Source organism: Montipora capricornis, chromosome 12 (genome assembly GCF_036669925.1).
Source record: "Montipora capricornis isolate CH-2021 chromosome 12, ASM3666992v2, whole genome shotgun sequence".
NCBI lineage: Eukaryota > Metazoa > Cnidaria > Anthozoa > Scleractinia > Acroporidae > Montipora > Montipora capricornis.
The window spans coordinates 19,243,426-19,266,862 of record NC_090894.1 but is presented as its reverse complement, the minus strand read 5'-3'; the positions used below and the strand labels follow the sequence as shown (position 1 = coordinate 19,266,862).

The 23,437-nt window shown below is 39.5% G+C and overlaps 2 protein-coding genes and 1 long non-coding RNA gene across 4 annotated transcripts in view; 2 read left to right on the top strand and 1 right to left on the bottom strand.

Moving 5' to 3' along the window:
• LOC138026739 (uncharacterized) overlaps window positions 1-23,437 on the top strand; it is a 269,593-nt gene that overhangs the window by 27,208 nt on the left and 218,948 nt on the right. The window lies entirely within an intron of this gene.
• The window catches only part of LOC138026700 (uncharacterized), a 29,168-nt gene that overhangs the window by 2,807 nt on the left and 2,924 nt on the right, over window positions 1-23,437 (top strand). For both annotated transcript variants that reach the window (XR_011127326.1, XR_011127325.1), the window contains one exon: window positions 1,195-1,271. This is a non-coding gene — a long non-coding RNA (uncharacterized lncRNA). The remainder of the gene's footprint in view (window positions 1-1,194; window positions 1,272-23,437) is intronic.
• On the bottom strand, window positions 9,191-11,138 carry LOC138026317 (insulinoma-associated protein 1a-like). Its single transcript, XM_068873611.1, has one exon. It carries the CDS (start codon window positions 10,818-10,820, stop codon window positions 9,618-9,620), a length of 1,203 nt encoding a protein of 400 aa, XP_068729712.1. The 5' UTR covers window positions 10,821-11,138; the 3' UTR covers window positions 9,191-9,617.

Sequence of the window (23,437 nt, the reverse complement as noted above, 5' to 3'; positions counted from 1 at the left end):
TATAGGAAAATTCTAGTGAAGGACATTCAATTTGGCGAACATGGCTGACTTGAACAAGGGAAAATGAGCCATTTTAGGAACGAAAAACCTGAGAACCAGTTTGGAAGTAATTTCAGGAAAAAGGCAACACAATCAAATTTTTAAAGGGCCCCTTCCCCCCCCCCCTTTCCCCCTCCCCCTTTCCCCTGGGAGGCCCTCAGAGATGATGGCATATGAATCTTATTACTTCTCATCGAGAAGAAAAGATGACGAAGCTCGGAAACTACTCAGTCAACAATATTGTTACGTTTGTCCACTCACAATAGAAATTGCCCAGAAACTGTATTTAGCTGCGATATTTCAAGTGGAAATCTTTATTTTTGTTACCAGGATGATGTTTTAGTCGTCTCATGACTCAATCGATGATTATTTATTTATTTCTTCCTTCCTTCAGCCAATCAGTCACTCAGCAGTCAGAAGAGAGGATGATGTAAGAGAACGGTCGCCCATAACATGGATGGGCCTCTTTCAATGATTTTTGAGAGACACCTGATTGGCCAGTTGAAATGACGTAGTGAGAATTTAAATATGCGCGGCATTGGGAACGAGAACTTAAAATAGCTTTGAAAAAACTATGATGAGGATTCGTTCTCTTACCTCAACCTCCCTTGGTAGTCATATATTGATTCATTTTTTATTTATTCATCAAAGCTTCACTCAGTGATTGGTTCAAAATTCTCGCGCCATTTTTTCGACCGATCAGAAGTGAAACCAAAATCAATCGTGGCTCGCGCGTGCACACTTTCCCGCGCTTTGTGTCGGCTACGTGTAATTACTTCGAGTTTTGATTGGTTTACTGGATTGTCTCCGTCCTTTTTGATTGGCCAAAGTAATTACTTTGGTTTTGGTTTTACGACACTCATTTGAAAACCGCTCTATTCATGGCAAAAGGCTCAATTAAGGGGCAAGGATGTCTCAGTCGGTTAGTGCGCGGTCTTGGTGCAAAGAGGTCCTGAATTCCATTCCCGGATCTCACATCCTTGTTTCGACTTCTTTCCGTTCTGTGTAGCTTAAGTAGCTTTGAGTACCCGTAAAACGGAGCACGGATGGCGAGGGGTGAGTAAAATGAGCGCACCGTCGATCTCAGGGTTGTCAGTTGAATTACTGGTACGAGTTATCGACGTTAAATGTGGTTACTTTACTTTTACTTTATAGGCTTTGCCATCAAAGCTAAACTGGTCTAACAGAGTGTCACAACAGAGACTCAAGCGAGTGATGATGCATATAAAGAGGTTGGGCGTTATTGATTGTTTGTATCAATAAGCTCTTGGCTTGTGTCTGTGTTTGGGTTTGCTTTAGATGTTTAGCTCCAAAGAATTCGTGCAGCATGAGTAACAGTTCGAGACCCGGCGAGTTGAGATCACTTTATCCACGACATATAGAGTCGGCAGGTCAAATCAAATGTTATCAATTATCAATAGGCAACTTTCACGATATCGTCATTTGACTACAACTACCAGAATTCATTTTGTTTTTCTTTTGTTAGTTAAATTTTGTATTCCCAGCGGGGTAAAAAAAGAACAATAGCTCTAATTAGCATGAGACAAGCAAAATCTGAAGGATTCTGGGAGTCAAATGGCGTCATCTTGCAAATGTCCTATTTCCACGGTTGGCATTAGAACCACCCTGGCAGAGAGAGAGACTGAGGTTGAATTCAAACACACTTCGTGACGCCTTATACATAGTACTTCGTGTGAAGCCACCTTTGCATTAACATTTAGAATATCTATACAGAAAGTATCCCAAACATTCATAAAAGCTAACCGTAGGCCTAATTAGGACAAAAGAAAAGTTTCTAGGCTAAAGGTTAGCTTTTATGAATGTTTGGGATACTTTCTCTATAGATATTCTAAATGTTAATCTGAAGGTGGCTTGACACGAAGTACAATGTATAAGGCGTCACGAAGTGTGTTTAAATTCAACCTCAGTCTCTCTCTGACAGGGTGGTTTTTGTGGATGGAATCTAATGCCGACTATTTCCACTCAGGTCAGATTTTTTTCTCTGTCTGGCGTGTGGGACCATTTCCATCACTAGGACTAACACTACTATGGATTAAATTTGGAAAAAAAAAGATGATGAGAGAGGAAAACCGGAGTGTTCGGCGAAAAACCTCTCGTGGCGGAGTAAGGAAGCAACAAACGTTCCACATAAGACGTTGATTCGATTGTTAGTGCGCTCTCACGAGCGCGCAGTGTGGGGAGAGAAGAAAAAATTGCAATTGAAAGGATGGGGGATGAACGAAGAATGAGGATAGGGGAGGGGAGGGAAGACGTTTTTTTTTTCTTTCCCTTCGCCCCAGTCCCTGCCAGGAGCCCATCACAAGGAGAGAAGAACAGCTCTATATTCCTGTCACGGAGTTTTCGCAGACCGATTTATTTTTAGATTAAATTTCCCGCGAGTGAGACTCCAGTACGAGCCCGGTGACCGATCACAAGAAACTAACTTGATGTCATAAAGCCACCAAATCGGAACTGCCTTTGTTTTTAGCGGAAAAGGTAGTCTAAAACTACGTTGGTCTGAAAAAATTCCATGTCATAGGCTTAGTATGGAAGTCGTTCGTTCCTGGTCATGGGCTCTTGTCTCTCACCCATGTTAAATCCAATATGGCAGCTGCTTAGTGAGATCGTGCGCGAAAGAGTAACTCTCGCTTACTAATAAGACGCCTGCACTTCAGGGTTTTTGCTGTTGAATTAATTTAATCCATAATTTAGGACATATTCTGACAAAAATTCAAATGCGCCGAACTAATGACCTTCCGTTCACTAGTTCGGATAGGTAAATACAGGTTAGGTTGAGTCGTGTTGGTTAATGATAATTATATTAATAAGCAAGATTAGGAGTTTTCATTTGAAGAGCAAGTGCCAAGAAGGCACCTTAAGAGTCACCTGTTGTTGTATGCACTATACGAATTTCCCTTTCTGTATCATTACACGCAATTATATTACCACTGAAAACCGACCCGGAAGACGGATGGCGAACGAAGCGGATGCGTTTTTGAGAGGTTTAGAAGCAAGTTTTGCGATTCGGAGGTCAACTCTGCCAACTGAGTCATCTCAGTTGGCTACCTCTACAAGAAGCTAATTGCTTTGCCTTCTGCATCCTTGCGACTCTCAACTCTTTTGTGTTCATCAGCATTAAGCTGTATTTGTTTCAAGGTTTCTGAAAAGGCCATTAAAGGGAGCGGTCAATTACATCTTGATTTATATATATATTTATAAGACATTCTGTAAGAGCCTCCGGCGACTTAATACAATAATACACTCTTTCCTTATTGGGAAGAGTTTTTCAAAACATAGCAATATCGCTAAAAATGAATTTTATATTTCAACGTACTCCAGAACTTTAAACATCGATTAAATGGCATTAAAAAGATCACAAAGGGCAAAAAAAATTCGAGAAAGGCAATTGCTTCTGTAATTTTTGACAGGTCTGGAATCTACGCGGACCAAAAGACTGAGAATTGGAAAGAAAACGTATTTTTCCAACATACCGAGACCCCGATATAATCAACTTTTCACGATTGTTTATCGAAACAAAAGCCTTAGTGCCGGAAGTGATTCACTTTGAACCAGGACCTCTTTTTACTTGCATGGAGAAGATGTTTCCATGATCTTTTTGCGTGATGGCGGACTTCAAAGTTTTGTTTGCTTCAAGAGCCTGCTCCTTCAGCTACATTAACGCCATTTAACTCTCAAGGTAGAACAGAAGCCCATGGCTCCTGCGTAGAATTAATATCGCTGATCATGTTTAGAGGTCTAATCTTTATTTAGAACACAAGCCCGACTACTGGAAATCAACTCTCTGTTTCTCTGTTTGGTGCGCTTCAGTTTTCTTTGGAAACATTTTAATGAAATGATTGCTTCTTTGTTGAATGATTTCCTCGTTACGCGGAATTCACGAAGTTGAAGATATTCCGTTCTCATCCACTGTTTCATCGATATTGACCGAGAAATGTAAAAATAAAAGGCCCCTGAAGAATGTTCGAGTAATTAACGGAAAAGAGGCCCGGACGGAAGAAAGATTGAATGCCGACATGAGCACAAAGGCTCCTCGCACCGGCAAACACTACTCAAAGATTGCTTTTCATAATTTAACCTGAGAAATTTGCAAGACAATGCGAAGACTGGCTTCTCTGATGAAAAGCAAATATTCCAATGCTCTAACATCCCTTGAATAACACGGATTCGCTTATTTTCCGCCGCCGAAAAATTTAAGTTTCTTTAGACATCTGCATATTCGTAAACATGGCGAAAGATACCCAAGTACAGCTGCGTAACAGAGGATAGATCTACATGAATCTTTCATTAACAAGAAAATGTTAATTGGGAGGGAAATCTCTTTCGGTATCAGGAAAAGAGCGCGCAACTCTTCCCATAAGACTGTTTAGCCATATCAACATTACAATCATTGAAGTTTGTTGCCTCATCTCAAGATCAAGTAGCAACATCATGTTCCCAAATTGCGTTGCTGGAATAACATTTGTCAGTAGAGGAAGCGCAATATAATGAAAAACCCATCGAAACGGTATGGCATTATGGCCAAGTTCCTTTGTTTACTGCGAACAATATTTTTGCGCATCAAGAGGTAATAAACATTATAGAATGAAAATTTATCAAAAATGCGATTCTTAAACCCATCGGGAACCATGGAGAGTTGTGAAGCTGTGATTATCACTGATTTTCAAATTTTCCCGTAATACAATCACTAACGATTTTATTCAAGGCAAATGATCGTCTTTTGCCAATTTGAATTAAGTTACGTATTATAAATGGCGCCAGTAATGATATGGACTTTTTGATGGGAAAGTCTTTAGTTCTTACACCTGTTTTTTTTCCTTCCCTCCAAATATCAACGATCGATTGAGTGAGTTCCAGCGGCATGCTTTTAAGTTTGTAAATAAACCTTGTTTTACGGGTTCTGCACAAACATCGAGGGTCACTTCCTCAAGCGAACGGCCAATTCGAAAACTCGTTGAGGAGAGAGAGAGAGAGAGTTTAAAAAAAACGTGTTTTTCAGTGGCAACATTTTGTTGTTAAAAGGTTTTGAAAACCGCGGCGGGATATCGTTTGGAAAACAATGACAAGGAAACGACCAAGTGTGTAGATTTAAACTAAATAGTTGTGTGTCATCTTCGCAGGCCATTAAAGTGCAGCAATTAAGAGCGATTGATGGCGATCCTTTGAAGAAAATTTGTTTTTTGGAAATAAAAAAAAAACGATATATAGGCAGGAAACGGCTTTCGAGCGATTTCGTTAATTACTGCATATGAATAGAATAACCGCGTCATTGATAAATAGGCCAACGACCGTGGAGTACAAGTGAAGTTCAAGCTATTCACTGTTCCTCTTAAAATATGTGTTTCCATGCATACGTCTAGTGGCGTGAAATACATGCACTGCTCAAAATTCATCTGGGAAGATCCTTAATTAACTGTTCAGCCTGCAAAAAGTGAGAGCACTAACCCACTTTTTTTCAGTGAAATGAAGATGTGCGAGATAATCCTTCCCCTTGCGAAAAGAGTTGACAATTTGCGCTCATCTATGGGAGAATAACGTCACTGTAACCCAGCAATTGCAGATTACTGAAGGGAATTCAATTCGATCAAATAACAATGAACAAACTCATGTTGAATAATTTAAACCGGACAAAGGAAAACCTCACTTAACGAAAACTGAACAACTTGATTGATCACGTTCGGAAAATTGTTGAGGAGTGCAGCCATTCGGCGATCGGTAACAATGCCATCTCCATGAAACGAAAAGCGATCAACTGGTGCATTCAATTTAAGACCTCATTTACTTTTTTCTGACAATCTTGAGAACATCTCTTAGATAGGTCCTTATCTGTTAGCAAGTCAGTCAAAAATGTTTTATACGTCTAAGCTCTCTAGCTGGCAGGAAATGAATTGTGAAGGGGATCTTTCCCCGCCCCGCAGAAAAATTAATTTCGAGAAGTAGACGGAGATAAGAAAGAAGAAAATTAAACATAATAAGCCAACAAAGGGGGTGCACGGAAATATGTGAGCGGTTAGCTTTTTGAGCAGGAAAGACTTTAAAATACGTGAGATATATGTGAGAGAGAAAATCGCGCGAAAAAGAGCAGCTATTTTGGCTATAAAGTTCCAATAAATAATGTAAAGTGAAGCTTTAGTTAAATAGAGATTTAATGAAAATTTCCACCGCATGGCGCGGGCTTTGCGAACAAAGATGAACTTTGGTTTCCGTGGCGACCGCGCTGTGAGAGCCACAACTTAGACGAGTCAATAATCGGAACGGAGGAAATTACAGAAGTTTAGAAAGACATTATTACACCCATTTACTACCATCCCAAAGAATTATTTGAGTGAGGTCTTTTTGTCCCGGGTAACAACTAGAAGTTAACGACTCCTGAATATATTTTAACGAGTGTGGTACTGCGAAGGATCTGATCACCGGGTCATCCATTGTCGGTGCTAAACAAATTTAATTGCACTGACGCGAAACTGGCGCGTTTGTTTTCCTTGGCAGAAAGGCTAAAGTAACATACGATCTCTTATTCTTAACCTAAGCTAATGAAAAACACCACTTGTTTTCTAATGGATTACACAGCCAAATTCTGACACTCCCAGAGTTTGATTTTAATCCAAGCAAAACTGGATTTTTCTTTTTGCGCGGTTTTTCACAGCGATGGAATAAATATTCAATGGCATGTGTGCGAAATCTGAAAAGGGAAAGCCCCCTAGCAACACTTTCAGCCATTGAATCAGCTGCACCAACATAAGACTCATCTATTGCTGTCATTGGAGGAAAGCGAATGGAGTGATCCTACGTTATTTCAATTTCAATTCGTAACTAAGCTGTAGATCGACCTTTTTCGTAACAACCATGTTTTCTGCAAAGTCGAAATTAGAATCGAAATACGAGACCTACCCCGCAAGTTCAAACTATTTCTATTGAATGGTAGTTGCGTGGTCGAATTAAAAGCGCAAATGGTTAACTCATTTCATGTCATCTAAACTGAGCTGCGCTGAACATTGGTGACAGCTAAGTGCTCTATTGCGAAAGAATTCCAGCTGATACAACATAAAAGAACATACATCAGGGCGACAACGCAGCGTACAATTAATAAAATGCTAAGAAATTTAGAATTTGCCATTGCAAATGAACGCTAAGAGCGGTTAGAAATGCAAGGCTCTCTTGGCAGAGGCGCTCGCCCATTGCGAACTATTGAAAACACTGATGCACCTGTCTAAGTGATGACCTTCGTTTATATGCGCTCTTTTAGCATACTTCTTCGTAGTTTTACTGATCTCTCTGTCGCAAAATCCACGCGGCCAAAAATGAAAAGTCGCGTGTTTGAGCAGTTATTTTCATCAGCATCGCGGGAAACGTTTCTTAAACGAATTAAATTGTAGTGACAACTGTTACTGTAATATCACTCCCTTACAGAGCTTCTATTTTGAAGATTTGCAATCCTTTCCCTTTACAAAGAAAATACCAATAAAGGAGATCTGTGAAGTGCGTTGGAAAGTAGACACAAGGTATGAATGAAGACTTAGACGAGTCAAAAAAATAACAATTGTGCAGTGTGCCTCTAGCGGGGATTCGACCAAAGAAGGAATCCAAACTCTCTGTATCGTGAATGCTGTGTACAACAGCCAAGATATTGAAAACACACCTCGATAGACTCGGGAACTGAAAACTGAGGAAAATAGACCATGATTCTTGCATGTAACTCCGATATAAAAGTCTTTCAAGCGACAAAAAATCTGCAGTTTAGGCGGAGTGTAATGGCGAAAATTTGCAAGCTTCCGTTGTTGACACTACAGACAATGAAAAGAAACTCTAACTATTGGAATCGAAATTTATCCGGCAGCACCATCGTCGCTCCAAATATTTCTTGAAAGTTTTATACTTTTCGACTATTCTTAATTGTTTTTAGTTTATAGGGTGTCGAGCGCAATATTGTTGTGTGTATCTCGACCGAGACAGCGGGCAAAAAAGTGAATAAACGTCAATTTCTATTGTCGGGGAAAATAATGAATATTCGTAATACAAAAATTCCAATGTGGTTTAAAATTATGCAATTCTGACTTACCGAAACCACTGAAAGATCAAACAGTCTTAGAATTCTTAAAGTCGGAATATTCTTGCAGATGAAATATCTTTTTGCACTTAAATAATATTCCTCAAAGGGACACGCTAATAAAAAAAAAGGGTCAAACACGTGCATTCTGTCACACTGTGCTCGAAAACAACATTATAGAATTTTTATCACGCGCATTTTCACTTTGACAAAAAATGCACCGGTAAGTATCCTTTATTGCCTCAAATGTAGATCATCTATCGGGAAATATATGCTTGCATAAACAACTGAAAAACTGGAAGGAAGAAAGCGCATGATTTTATAGGAATATATCTAGGCTTAATTGTATGCGACGTATTCATTTTAATTTTAGTACTTTTGAACGAACGAGTCACATTGTTGAATAGTTTTGTAGAAGAAAGAGTTACATGGAAACACGAACTGATGGGCTTCACGAGAAATTCCTCACCAGAACAGAAAGGTTGTCCCAACAGCGGCACAATAAAAACGTGTCAACAATTCAATAAATTTCCATGCTGATATATCTTTGCAGTAAATTAAACGATCGAATCTTTTCTATTGGTAAAATATTCGGCTGCATTGCTATGTTTTAAGAACTGCGCGCACTCTTTAAGATAATTGAATATTCAGGATTTTGTTCAGATTACAACCCCTCAAGGCTATACGAGTGTTATAAAATAAAAGAAGCGAAATAAACACTTTCGATCAAAGATAGAGGGTGGATTGAAAAAACTGCGATCTTTGCGCGCCTTAAGTTGTCAACGTGTAACTTGTTTTAAAACCGCTCAAATTGTTTCGAGTTGACAATTGATCTTTACAACCGAAATTCATCAGTGACTAGTATCAATTCAGGGAAGCTAGGAGATGCAAGTCATCGGCAATTTCATTAGATTCCATTCTTTGATTTTATCTTTTGACTCGATGAGATTCTTGAGCGAAGTGATTACCATTTGTCATCGACTTTATCTAGCAAATTAGAACGCGCGCTTATTTTGATGAGGACTTCTCGATGACCTGAACTGCGGAAATCTACCTTGCAAACTTCAAATGAGCAACAAAGGCCAGTTTAATATTTTCTTCCGTTTATTGAATGGAAATTTTCCATCAAAGAGTCCGCTAACATTCTACAAATATTAATATCAGAAAAGTGGGAAATGTTCTATGAGGCAGCTGCTCCTTCTTTCGAGAACAAACACAAGTTGACTGCCGCAGCAGCGAATAAAACAAATTGGAAACAAAAAAAATATACAGAATTAAACTACTCATTCCCTTATACTAAACCTTTGAAATTTTACAGTATGTGAAAGAATTCGCCATAATAGTTATACTCTCTTACTTAAAAATTTGTACAATACGCTTAAAATTCATATAGCTGTTCTTTAACATGGTCTTTGCGTCTCTGTAAATAGAATACTTTTTTTTACAATTTTCATACAAGAAATATACAAGTCGGCAATTTTTTGAGGTGTCTGATATCAAGAAACTGTTCAATTTAACCTTGTCTTACTGGTACCTGAAGGACGATAACTTGGCGATTTTCAGGGGGATGGCATTTATTTATATGACGGGTAAGACCAGGCGAGCTGTAAAACGTACTAGAGCAGTGTTTACAAGAATAAATTTCACCTGTATGAATCCTTGCATGTCGATCAAGGCTTCCCTTATTGGCGAAACCATTACCGCAAACATTACAAATAAAAGTCTTAGGTCCAACTGCATGGTTAAGGACATGTTTGGCGCGGTTTGTGAGGCTACGGAATACTTTGCCGCAGTACTGACATGGGTACGGCCGATCGTCGTTATGGTTGTTCATATGTTTTCGTAAGTAAGCCTTGCGTCTGAATGTTTTGTTGCACACTTCACATACAAACTGTGCTTGATTGCTTCCAACCGGACTCGACGCTCGTGCGCTATCGGATTCCGTTGACGTAAGGTTGATTTTGCTCTCTTCAACGCTGGATTTAGCGTTATTCGCTGGTTGATCGCGCGGAGATGGCGTTTGTGGCGGGGCTGGCTTCTTCTCATGTGGTGAGCGAGGTCTATGCCATCGACGATGCGATGCGAGGTTCGCTGGACAGCTGAAAACCTTGTCACACTCTGGACATCGATATTCGGTGTGCTGAATTCCGCTACACTTGTGTTGCGCGAGCGAAAACGGATCTGTGTACACTTCTTTACAAAGTTGGCAGATAAACTGTGACTGTGGCAAGGGACCCTTTGGTTTGGGAAAGTCGAACTTGTCTTGGCAGATGGCGAATTCCTTGTGTTCGAGTACTGCGGTTTTGCCACCATGATCTGTATGTTTATCGTTGAGTGCTTCGCGTCCAGCAGTGCCACTGTCTCTAGTTTTTCTTACTCTGTCTTCGCTCTCGATAATCGTCGAAGTTGGCTTGAATTTTTTGGCAGGCGAATTTTCCTTTTCCTTGTCTACTTTAAAGGGTTTGAATGCGCTACTGTTTATGTTACTGTTAGGCGAAGAGCTGAGCAGCGTACTTAACGAAGTTAACACCGGTACATTATCCGTCTTGGTCGGTGATAAATGCATAATTTCAGAAACCGCAGATGTAGTCGAAAGCACAACGCTATCCAGCTCGCGATATTCAGGCACAGGATTGTATTCTACGTTTCTCTTTTCCGTTGATCCATTACCCGGGTGTGATCTCTTGTTCTTCTTTACCAGGAATGCTTTAGGCATGATCTCTCCCTTTGTCGGTTCGCTGATGTACCAGTTGTCGCTTCGAAAATATTTTTCTTCCGTCTACCAGGAACCGCCGAAGAACTACGAAAATAACAATAATAAACACGATGGTTTCTCAGACCGTTATCAGAGCGAAGACGCTGTTGAAACTTCACTTGTTAAAGTGATACACTTGCTGCAATCCAACGCAGAAATATTTCTAGTGTTGTTCGCTCAGGGATCGAGATGTCTACACGGCCCGTTGGAAGCTGAAATGTTCTCAAGATCGGAAAAGCAAATGTTTTAATTGTGTTCGCAATGGCAGCTGGTTACGCGCTCATACACTGGTTGTTAAGAGGTTTACGAACTGTTCATTGAAATGTCACACGCGAAGGCCCCGCCCTTTGTTGAAAATGTTTTTGTTGTCATTCCTCACACGTGTTTGGTATTGTAGTGATGACGGGTGTTCGGCCATATTAACATATCATTAAAAATCGAGGGTGTGTCGAGGTCTGCTTGCTGCCCGTACTCGAGCAACGGTCTTGAATTTTCCTTGATGTCGTTTTTTCGCGGTGCTTAAGATTTGGGAAGCAAATGTTGATATTGAATGGACCTATTTACTTATGAAATCACTCATATTTTCACAAAACAACCACACAAATAATGCCTTATGCAAAGCGAAGTGTTTATGCATAAACAATAGTTTCCGGTAGAAACGGAACGCAATGTCTAATTACGTAGTAATTTGTAACACGTGGCCGTGATTGACAGCTGTCCTTAAACGAGAGCCTTTCATTGGACTCTAAGCGGTCAGAACAGACCGTCTCATTGGTCGAGTAGCCGGTATCAATGCTTTCATGCCAGAACACAATTTACATTTTATTATTCTTTTTTAGGAAAGCAAGAATTTTGGCTTGAAACGATCATAGCCTAAACAAATTTTACAAGAACTTTATTCCGGACTTGAAGACAAAAACGAGAGCGTACGTGAGTCTCAAGCAGTTGGTAGGAAAATCAATAAATTGCTGCCTTAAATCTACCAAAATTCTCTAAAGCTCGCTTAAGACTCATTTGGACCAATGGTGAAACTTTAAAGGGCCGAAGCAGATGTTTCGAACGTGTAAAACGATTCAAAATAGATTAGTGAATTTACTCACGTAGCAACAAAGTGAATCGGAAAACGAAGTAGCAATCTAAATTCGTTAACTTTAGCGAGGCTTTAAGCCATAGGGGTTATTGTTTTTAATTTATTTACTTTCTGACCATACCAAGAAGAATAGCCCACTCAAACAGGCAAAATTTTATTATTATGGATACCTTTGCAATAAATTGAAAGAGAGAATAGATGTTCAGGGACAGAAAAAAATTGACAGCGAAGTGATCAAGGAAACGTTCTGAAATAAGGAAAGACATGTTCGAGAAATTTCGAAAAAGATCATCATGGATGAACTTGGACACAAGAAAGGAGAGGCAGCTGTGTGATTTTTTCCCTTTTTTTTTAATTTCCTCCCGTGCTAAAGATTCTCTTCTCTTGTTACGTCTTTTTTTGAGGCCGGTTCATATCGATTGATCTTTGTGATATTTTGTCGGATATCCTCAGCCGAAGCTCTTGGGATATTGGATATGAAATTTGCACCATTTAAGCCTTTTTCCTGCCTTTAGTTAAAATCATTTATTTCACCTCATTGGTAAGATTTTTTTTGTCTTTCTCTTCAAGGTGTTCATTGGAAGCAAAAAACTTTGGGAGTTCCATTTAAACAAAATAAACATCCTCCGCAAGCAATGAATATCGCCAAGGCATCGCAATTAAGCTTATTGACAATGTGTCCCCGTAGCCTTTTTTGAAATGTATGAGCTCGTTGCGAGGAAGTCCTTCCGACTATACAGGAGCTCTCGAGATTTGTCAAAAGATCTAAAATCCCTTCCAAAGGAATTCCCTTCAAATTATTACCGTCACCCTGGCTACCAAGCAAAAGCAATTTAACTTGATGTTTGCAGCCCGAGATACAAAGGAAATGCGTTCAATGCATCATGCTTTTTAAACGAAAGGTGCTTGGTCCTTTTGCTTTTGAAAGTGAATTGTCAGGAAGTATTTAGCGCTGAAAAACAAAGCTCTTTCATCCTTGAGACTGTTTTTAATAGGCACATTGCATGCACAACCGCCTGACCCACAACTCGTTGGACAAAAATGAGCATCAAGATCCAGAGAAGCTTTTAACGCAGCAAAATAAATAATTTAGCTGCACTCACTCAAATACAAATTAGAGATGGGAGTTCGTGAATAATAACAAAAAACACAGCCATCACAAAGCAGGTGTAATCTTGAATAAATGAATACTAGTTTGGCATAGAATAATTAGAGAATTTATTGCACATTTTTTAAGACACTTTAGCTTGATTTACATATGTATAGACATCATCTGTGAAGTTGATCGGCTTTCTCACGGCCCAAATCAAACGATAATAGAGCAATTTCAAAGCTGGCTGGCGCCAAACCACAAGATCATCCAAGTAGCCACTGGGCCGAATAATAAATACGCAAAGTTTGATCTCCAAGTCTTAAGTTTCATTGCTCCATCAGACTTAAGAATACGTTTTTTTTTTAAACAAAAGGGCGAAATGTAACCAGAAAAACGAGGCTGTGATCGGAAATCTGAGAGCGAAAGACTGACAATGCTTCAAGAATGCGCATTTTTAATAAGACACCAACGGAATTGAGGAAAAGAAAGTCGACAAAGGCAAATCTTCCTCAGCACCTTAGAGACTTGTTTCCCGAGGCGATACGCACTGGCGGAAATTTTTTTCCGTATGAATAACTTCGTAAAGACATAAAAAAGGAAAGTCCAAATAAAAAGCATTCTTTCTCGAAACAATTCCACTAAAGAGCCTGAATTAGACGAAAGCACGCTTAGGTTGAACATTAAAACACAGCTTTTGGTTTATAATAGAATTATTTATATGTTTGTTCGTCGGTTGATTAGGAAAATTTATTGCCTCTGGAAAATAATTATCGACGTGCCTCAGTTGTTGGCATTTTGATCTTGCGGAAAATTGTTTCGAAAAGTGTGATACGGTTACAAAGAAGATTACCTAAGGCGTGAGGTTCAACTTTTTATTTGTTCATTTACAAGCGAAAATGCTCTTTCCCTGGTACAATACAATGCGAAAAAATTCATCCGCAGTCAACTCTGTTGTTAATTGAGTTTTTCTACAAGCGCTTACAAACGAGAAAAGGTTTTGTTATTCTAATCAATGGACGCATTCAAAGGCAACGGCTCCAAACAGCTGTTTTCATTTGCATGTTAACAAATGAAACTCGAAAGAAGAAAAGGAAAGGACTTCGAAAAGGAAAAAGTGAAAACGCAAAATAACGCTAATTATGTTAAAATGCTCCTAAAAAAAGAAAGGATTCCATCTCGGAGAGATTTGGAGGTAAAAAACGAAAAACATGCTCTTATATATTCCGTGCCACTACTGGGACTTTTTGTGCCCCCGAGTGGGGATAAAAAAAGACTGACTGCTGAATTTCAACTGTATTGCTATTAATTGTCGAAATTAAGGAAAGGGGATAGACATCCGGCTTATCGTGAAAAAATCTTTGCTTTGCGTGTGGCGTCATAAAAGCTATTCAGTAGAAAAGGAGATACTAAACAACATTTTTCAAGTAATATTTAATGAAGTTCATGATATCAAAGTTTTGCGTTTGGATCTTCGGAATAAAAGAACCGCCTACTCAAAAGGAAACATGATGTACGTATTTAGGAATTGATCAGTCATGCATCAAAATGTATGTTATTTCGTTTAAACGATATTACAGAGTTCGCACTGGCGACCGCACCACCACTTCGCAGGCATTTAATAAAACATTTCAATGGGGGAATCCAAAGGGAAGCGGGGACACGCGACCCTGCCACGCGACCTGACACATGACGCGCGACTCACTTGCATTCAACTGCCTTTTTACGCTGTTTTTAGATCAAAAGTTTAGGCGGGCAACAGAAAACGAACACTCCATAGTTTAGTATTAGTTTACGGACTCCATAAATCAAACAAATTTTTGAAATACAAACTTTGAGAAGTTCTTTGGCATTCACTTGTTAATCAGCATTCGTCAACTCCACTAAAACTTGTAGTGAAAATTGTTCGACAATCGTGCGCATAAAGGACATAAAGGATCACTTCCGACACGTGTTTTCTGTCAGTCTTAACTGATCACATTTATCGAGCGAAGAACCAGGGACTATTTGACTTAACTCTTATATTACTGTTGATATCCCCGGAATGATGGATAGTCTTTTTGACTAAAACAATAATGTTTTAATCCGTGCTAAGATTGTTGACAGCCTGTCTGCAAAGCCGGAGAGTATCATGAATGTCGCATCTTCTGGCAAACGACATTTTACAATTGATAATTTATTTTACCCCAAATGAGTTTTGCGTTTTTAACTCAATGCAATGTCTGCGAGGCAAACGTGGTAGAAAACAGCTGTTTCAGTTGTTGTCAGTTCACCACGGCGGTAGATTATCATTCTCTTACATTTTATTCATTTTTAATGTTAACATATTTTGTCTTTCATACGTTGGGCTGAAAAAAAAAATGGTCATGGCTGCCTTTTTATTAAATTGACAACCGTCCAGTTGTCCGCTCTTCGGTAAAAAAATAAGGTTCTTTTCACCTCAGTCTGTTTAACTGGCCAACGCTTTTCGAAAAGACTCAATGCATATCGTTATTTTTGATAAGTCTCAAGGAAAACTATCGATTCTCGATGCTTTTTGGAGTAGATTTAATCGTACTCCATACTTATTCCGTTTTTTGTTCTCCACATTGGGAACAGCGGATCTAAAAATCTCGATTTTAGCCTTCTCGCGGTTCTAATCAAGTTAAGACTGATTCATAAGAAACGATATTTGTTTTTGTCTTGAATCCATTTTATAAACAGTTTTGGTCCATAAAAAGACAAGAAATTTGCACGGTGGGAAAGCCCAATCTGAAAGTGCTCATGATAGCCAGCTGCAGCAATCGGACGATGAAAAAGGCTTGAAGGTCGGGTTTGCTTAGCCGAGTACAACAAATGTGTCTTTTAAAGTATTGGGGACGTTTTCACAAAAAAATGTAGAACTGTTTTTTTCGGCCTCTGAATTTAAATATATAAAACTGGTAGTTATTAGACAAAAGTGAATAACTCAAGTGTTCATTCAAAAATAAAACAAACACATGTATGTTTTTGGAACTGCTTTTCGAGGCTTTTTTCAGTGAATTGCAAACTTGAAAACTGAAATCCATCTCTGAAAACATTTACATTTTAAAGTTAATGTGTTGATGAAAACTCCTCTTAAGAGAGATGCCATTAACTCAAATTGTTAGCTGGCACGCGTGTTGGGAGGTTTGTCATTGTCATTTCTTTTCCGCAAATTAACGCCGTGGAGCTATTATGTTGACAATATTGGCAAGGGCTCATTTACGGGAGAAATTTATAGGACCCAGTTATTTCACACCAACTAAGTACTACAAAAGTCAAAAAGTCAACGAACAATACGTGTGATGTATCCATATTGCTTAACAGTCGACCACGCTTTGTATTTTTCTCTCAACACACGTGCTATCACGCCAGACCACGCTCTTACTTAATATTGTTTAGCCAACGATTACCATTGTACTTATTGTTATTCGCGCAACCATTGTCTCTAAAGGCTTGTTCAGACAAGAATCTATTCAATGCGAAAAATCACCGCACGCTAAAATTCGTAATCCTCTGCGCTGCTTTGATCGACTTCTTGTGTAAACTTTCATAGTAGAATACTCGAGTCGTGTTTATCTTTCTCCCGATCACTGCTAATTACGCGTTGTGTCGAGTTCCGATACGCACTACACTAACTCCTTGCACTAATAATTTAGCATCCAGTGTAGCTGGCCATGACGTACTGTTATTAAACAATGAGTCGTTTCTGCTATATCAACCAAAGGTCGACGGGTGACTTAAAATTTCGCGTTGCATGGCGATCGGTGTAAGAACTGGAGCGACTGCAAGTACCTTTCGCCGCCGACGCGTATTTTAAACGTGCTCAATAAGGCAGATGCTTGCTTTATAACACTGAATAGCAACGTGTGAAAAAACTCGCGTGGCTAGTGAATAGGCAATCGAAAAGAACCCACAAATCAAATAACAAGTTAATATGTATGAATAGCAGCCAAGCCAGCCGACACGCTATCTTGTTGAAACATCTTATTATTTTTGGCGGCAAAAGCCGCGTGGTTGCACGTTTCACACATGTGATGGATCTATCGCTACGAGCTCCATTTTGGCGGGAGTTTCTTTTATGGTTCCCAGGTTAACCACATGTGACAGTTATTAACGAAATTCCATTGTATCGTTAACCTTTGGTGCCTTTGAGCAAAGTTCTGCTGCACTTGGCCTCACTTTACCACGCCAAACCCCTTGAAACGAATTCAAAAGGAGGCTTTTTTCCCCACTTTTTCCCATTAAAATGAAAAGTTAAGAATCACTCGAATCTGTGCTGGGTGATCTAGTGAAGTTTGGGTCGTGTCTTGTAAACACACATGCAATTTGATCAGAAAGCTTTCGGTGGATTTGGCCGTTGAAAATTCTTGAAATTGATTGTTATGTTAATCAAGGTGGTGTAGTGATAGACGCTAACCTCAGCATACCAAGAAACTGAGGAAAGCCATAAGTTGCTTGTAAAACATGTGGCAAACGATAAAATGCTCAAGCGTGAAATCTGTGATTAAATTATCACAGCTCAATTGAAAGCACAATGAGATTTAAGTAAAAACAACAAAATTCCACCAGTAGATACTTAAATCTAGTGTTTTAACAGTCACTTCGTAAGAGATGACACCTGTGCGATCTACTGACTTTCAATCCCGAGTAAAGTGATTAAAGTGCTCGACAAGAAATAATAAAACCGCGTGTCAATCATTTTATTGAAAACTAAACGTAAAAGAGACCAGAAAAGAAACCGGGCTTGATTAAAATAATAATATTGCGATTTCACACAACTTGGTTTTGCGTAAATCTCAAAGTCAAGAAATATGAGCTAAGAATTTGAAAGGACCACAAAGACTTTTTAACCTTAGATATTGGCGAGGATCTCATTTACCGGTTTAGAAAACGTCACTACCATTCTTGCTTGCCTCACCATTGATACACTCCTAGCCAGATGAGCTCTATTATAGTTATTGTGGAAACCCAAATCTTCCAACGTATAGAATTTTTAATTTAGGTACCATTAGAACTATGCTTTTATTTGTTTACACAAATATTATCAGTTTTGTTGTTCAATGTTGGTTTACCGACTGTGTAAAAAAACGTCCCGGCTGCCAATGCACGATTGAAAGTTTACGCGATTCCGCGGTTCATCTTTTACACGCTACGACTTGATGGCGATCCAAGTCTTACAAGTTTACAAATATGACTTGCGTCGTTGAAGAGAATTTTATAAAGCAAATTGGAACCAAAAAGAAGATGAAAGAAAAAACCCGACTCTGCTGGACAGACCAATTAAGAGGAACCATATTAATAATAACTTTTAATAATCACCTCATCCATTATACCTGTTTCAAGGTCATTTATGAACAGAGATTCCCACATGGAAACGCCCTTGCCCGCTAAAAAAAGCTTTAAAAGAATAATCTGTCCTAGTGATAACACGCATTGTCAAGTTTTCGTTACGATTGCGACACTAATGGGTGAGACGTTAAAATATGTTACACCATTGTCTAATCGTGCTGTAAGCAGCAAATATAGTGTTTTACGACAGGGAAATAACGTTCATGTGTAAAGCAGGGATTAGAAATGAACCTTTGTTATATTGCGTGGAACGAAAAATATTTAGGCTAGACTCATTTGAGCGATCATGAGACAAAAACTTTTTCGAAAGGTAAGATTACCGTCACGTGCATGCTAAAATTTCCGGATACAATCGAAATGCAATCAATAAATGGACAGAAAAACGCGCTTTGAAGCTTGGGTTGATTTGGGCGCGTTTTTCTCGATCAAAGCCTAAAAGTGGCCAGGAGTCCTTTGGGTTAGGTGAAAACGTTTAAGAAATAAGCAGGTTGCCAGAGTGTGCGAACTGTTGCACCTGAGACGATTTAAGAATAGATGGCAGGGACTATAGAGCAGGGGCGCTCTGAACCACAAAGCGGCATAAAGCTTTTACAAGTTTAACTGTCCATTCTTTAACATGTTTATGAAACTTCATAAAACAATGGCCGATTACAAGTTCCTTAACACGTACAGGTGTCTGCAAGCAGTAACACGCCACAGTATAAAAGCACAAATACGATGAAAAGTCAGTAAAACGGCAGATTTCAATACAGTAACAATTTCTGCTCAATGACAAGGATCTAATTGTCGGAGCGTGGGAAAAAAAACCGGGTTCGGTAAACGACAGAGAAAGCGGGGCTTGTTTAATTTTGGCGTGGCTCCCATAATGAAATCTCTGGTCAGAAAAACAAAACGCGTATTGCAGTGACAAGTAGAACACCAGTTAACTGCACTATGACAATACTGACCGCGTCTACTGCAACCAAAACTAAATAACACATGTTATGCCCGTCAATCAAACGGAGCCCTTCAAGCCCCATGGGAAACGAATGAAACGGCATCTTATTCTCGGGGCTCTTGCATTCAAACGCGATTTCTTGAAGTCCGAGTCAATGGAAAGAAGAATTGGAGAGATCGACCTTTTAAAAGAATTTTTGCTCAGTAAACAGTAACTGTTAATATAATGCACATTGTTTGGTTTTGAACTGTTTCTAGAATAGCATTTGGCGTGTTTTCCAAACTATAATAAAGAAAAAAACTATTCTAGTCGACAGCGTTAAGAGCGGCTGAATTGTGTCAATCGAGCACCAGTTTCCACCTGTTGATCGGATGTCTTTTGTCGAAATGAACTGAGCGGAAAAATGGTTCCTGTCGGCGTTGAAATACGGCTGACTGAATAAACACCCTGAGGGAAAATTGGATTGACCAGACGGCGATCCTCAGCAAACGTGGCAACACAAAAACTCTTTAGGTTAAAAAAAAAATTGTGAAAATAAAGTTGTGCTAAGTGCTCATGGCCATAAAAAGTATTTCAGCTCTTTTTTTTTTCGTAACTTTAAACAGAGTTTTTCTATTACCGGACCAAAGCGGAATGTTTTCAAACAAAACTCTTCAGACAAGATAGCATGCGGTGCGAGCATTAATGACATGCAGGTATCGGAGGCTCACTGCACGTGTGGCATATGTCAAGTTCACGTAAACAAAGCCTTCGCAAAACTTAACCGTTTGCTATCAAAGAAAGAGAACCAAATTGAGGAAATACGGAAATCTTCAACGATCGCTGATTCACAGAGGAACGCGGCGAAGTTTAAACAACAGGAAACGTGTACAAGATAGGGTTGAACTCTCGAGGTGTTGAGAGTTAAGGTATGCAAAAACTACGGAGAGTTCACAGCGTAACGATGCCAAAAGATGATGTTTGGACAAAAGAGCTTATGACTAAAGCAGCTACCACAGACACCTGCTGAAAAACAAACAATATGAAATGAGACATAACATTAACTTGTTTGTCTCAAAATTTGGGGAAAACTCGACGCAGGTTTCTTTAAAAAAACTTCCGTTGCCCTTCTATTAAGCACCTGTACATTTGTTTAGTGTTGGTGCGTTAAAAACAAGAGAACTTTTATTCCTTTAATCCTCTGACTCCGGCAAGATGAGAACGAAGTCATGGCGCCGTTGAAATTTCAGTCGACTGCTCAGTGATTAAAATGAAATAAGGATACTTACACGCTTTATCCTCCTATCAAGAAGGATTGAAAAGCCGGGCAGCTCAAAAATAATCTAATCACTCGCCAGCAAAAATTTCCTTACCCATCCCTTCCCAAGTCAGTTAAACCGCCTCATATAGAAGGGATGGGGTGCAGGGAGGTGAGGTGAAGCTTAAGGTGGGAATAGGCAGGTATGGAAGGGGTGGGGGGGGTGCGTAAGTTGATAGAAACCGGCCAGGACGGGGAAGGTTTAAGGTTTGGACCCTCTGTTTCTCTTTGTAACAGGCTGTGCTACCCCTTTTATGGCTGTCATTTAATCTTGAGGGAAGAATCTTTTATTTGCAGATTCAAAAGTTCTCAGAATTGACCGTTTTCTTTTGGAAGTAAGATGTCGATTTTAGGGAGATTAAGCGGTATTTTAAAGTTTCTTTTCATTATGAGAGACAATTAGTTTGAAAATCTTGGAGAAACTAATGTCTTGACTTGCCAAATGTTCATTTCCGGTTTCCGTCCCGAGCTTAGGCTTCCTATTCAAACTCAACACCGTCACACGCAATTAATGAGGTAGCCAAGGATGAGTTTCTCGAGACACTGCAAGTGTTAACCATTGCGAAATATACGGCGGGATGATCTATCTGTGTCCTGTGTGAGAAGACTAGACACGGTTCTTACGTTACGTTTATGCTTGTAGAATCAACTGCAATGCGAATTCCTTGTAAAAGCCAACATCTCTTTTTGGTTTGGTACGTATCGGAGAGCCAGAACATTTACGCATGCGCTGACACGTTTGAACAAGTCACGCAATACCTCTGAACATCGCACCTGTCGACTAAGCCCGGGATTTCGAGCCGAACCTCGCTTACGTGAAGCGGTTCGTCCTTCTCTACCTGCCAATACCTATCCCCCCATGTGAGGGAGAGAAATCAGTGTCGGCCCCTTGACCATATGAGACAGATACCCTTTACAAAGCTCAGTTACGCGCTTGTCCATCAGTTAACGTAAGATTTCGATCGCTTTAATATTGTTGAAAAAACAGTCATTGTATCTTCCACATGATGCGCGTTGGAGTCTCAGATTACAAAGTGAACGCACGCGCATTGCTAAAGGTAACATACATCCAACAAACTTACATACATACATACACTCTATTTCATCTCGAATTCCAGAGTAACTATAAGGGCTAATATCTTTCAGACATTACATTTAAATTGATTAAGAAGTTAAACGCTAAAAGATTCTTAAAGTACATTTAAGAAAGCGAACGACGTTTCGGCGCTACGTTACGCCATTATCACGTTAAAAAGTGAACAAGTATAAGGTGTATACGAATATATAAAATGTGAAACAATACATAAAATATTTTTGGGTCCTATGGGTATAATTCCCAAGGTAAGAAACACAATAAGGAAAAAAATAAAATAAAAAGAAAGAAAATGTACGGAAGTGTCACGTAGACTAAGCAGTCAAACTTGCTGTTGCATTCTATTCCGTTCCTCGGTACAGTCTTGGCAAGAAGTGGTGGCACGCTAGCAACGAAAGTCTACAGAAAACCAACCGACACAGGACTGCTACTCCATTTCCAAAGCCCCGTCGACAGCAGATACAAGAAAGGCCTAGTCAATACGACGGTTAACCGTGCGTACCGTCCATCTTCCACCAAAGAGGGCTTTGCAAAAGAATGCAACAAGCTAAGCACCATGTTTTCAAAGCTGCGCTATCCGAAAACATTGGTCGACTCCACCATATATAAGTTCAGCCAGGAACTAGATATAGAGGATATTACACGGTGGCGAGAAGATATGAATTTTATGTTCGAGTGGCAAGAACAATATCTCACGAGTGAGCGAAGCGAACGAGTGAGATATTGTTCTTGCCACGAGAACATAAAATTCATATCTTCGAGCCAACGTGTAATGTTCTTTTTATTATATGGATACTAAATATTGATAAATTCCGATTTTATTGTGTTTCAAAGTAGTCAAGTTTTAAAAATACGGCTGGGCTTTATAAAAAAGGCGGGATAAAAAGGCGGGAATCGTGACGTCATTGAACGATACGACACTCACAAAGGTGACATACGGAAAATACGCCACTCGGGTCCCGGATGTAGTGGCGTATGGAATCTACGAGTGGTTTAGTTCCCAGTAAAACACTCTCCTCCATATAATAAAATAAAATATACACACCGAGCCTTCAGTAGACCCATCTGTTTACAAAGTATTGCCTTTTAAAGATCAGCGATCAGCCGACCGCGTACGCAAAGATGTCTATTCTCTGGAAGCAAAGATCGACGTCACCGTAAAACCCGTCTTTACAAGCAGAGAATTGTCACAAACTCTGTGTGTGAAGAAAAACAGCCCCCGATCGTCAACACTCACTCAGTGTAAAAGCCAGTATCTTTTTTGGTATGGTACGTAGCAGAGAGCCAGAACATTTACGTATGTGCTGACGAAATGTTTAAACAAGACAGAAAAACGCAGTACCTCCGGACATTGCGCCAGAGCGTCGTACCCGACGACCAAGCCCGGGATTTCGACCACAATACCTGGACTACAGATCTGAAAGCCATCTGTGTCTACTGTGACCTACGCCAGTGTTTTCGAAGAAGATGCAAACAATTTACTCTTTTACTGGTCTGTGAACACCAAAATTGAAGCGTTTTTTAAACAAAACGATGTGTTTTGAAATCTCTACTTTTGGAATGAATTTCCAAGAGTCTCCCTTTTTCGGGCCTCAAAATTTAGAATTCAGTGCACCTTACCAACTGAAATGACGTAATCGACAATCGAAAGACACACGGCTTTAAATGATGTCTGAATCCTTTTACTGCACTCTTCCAAATGGATGCTAAGACTTCACG

Bases quoted from the DNA above. Each gene is read 5' to 3' on its own strand.
- LOC138026317 (XM_068873611.1), bottom strand. From the start codon at position 10,820: ATGCCTAAAGCATTCCTGGTAAAGAAGAACAAGAGATCACACCCGGGT.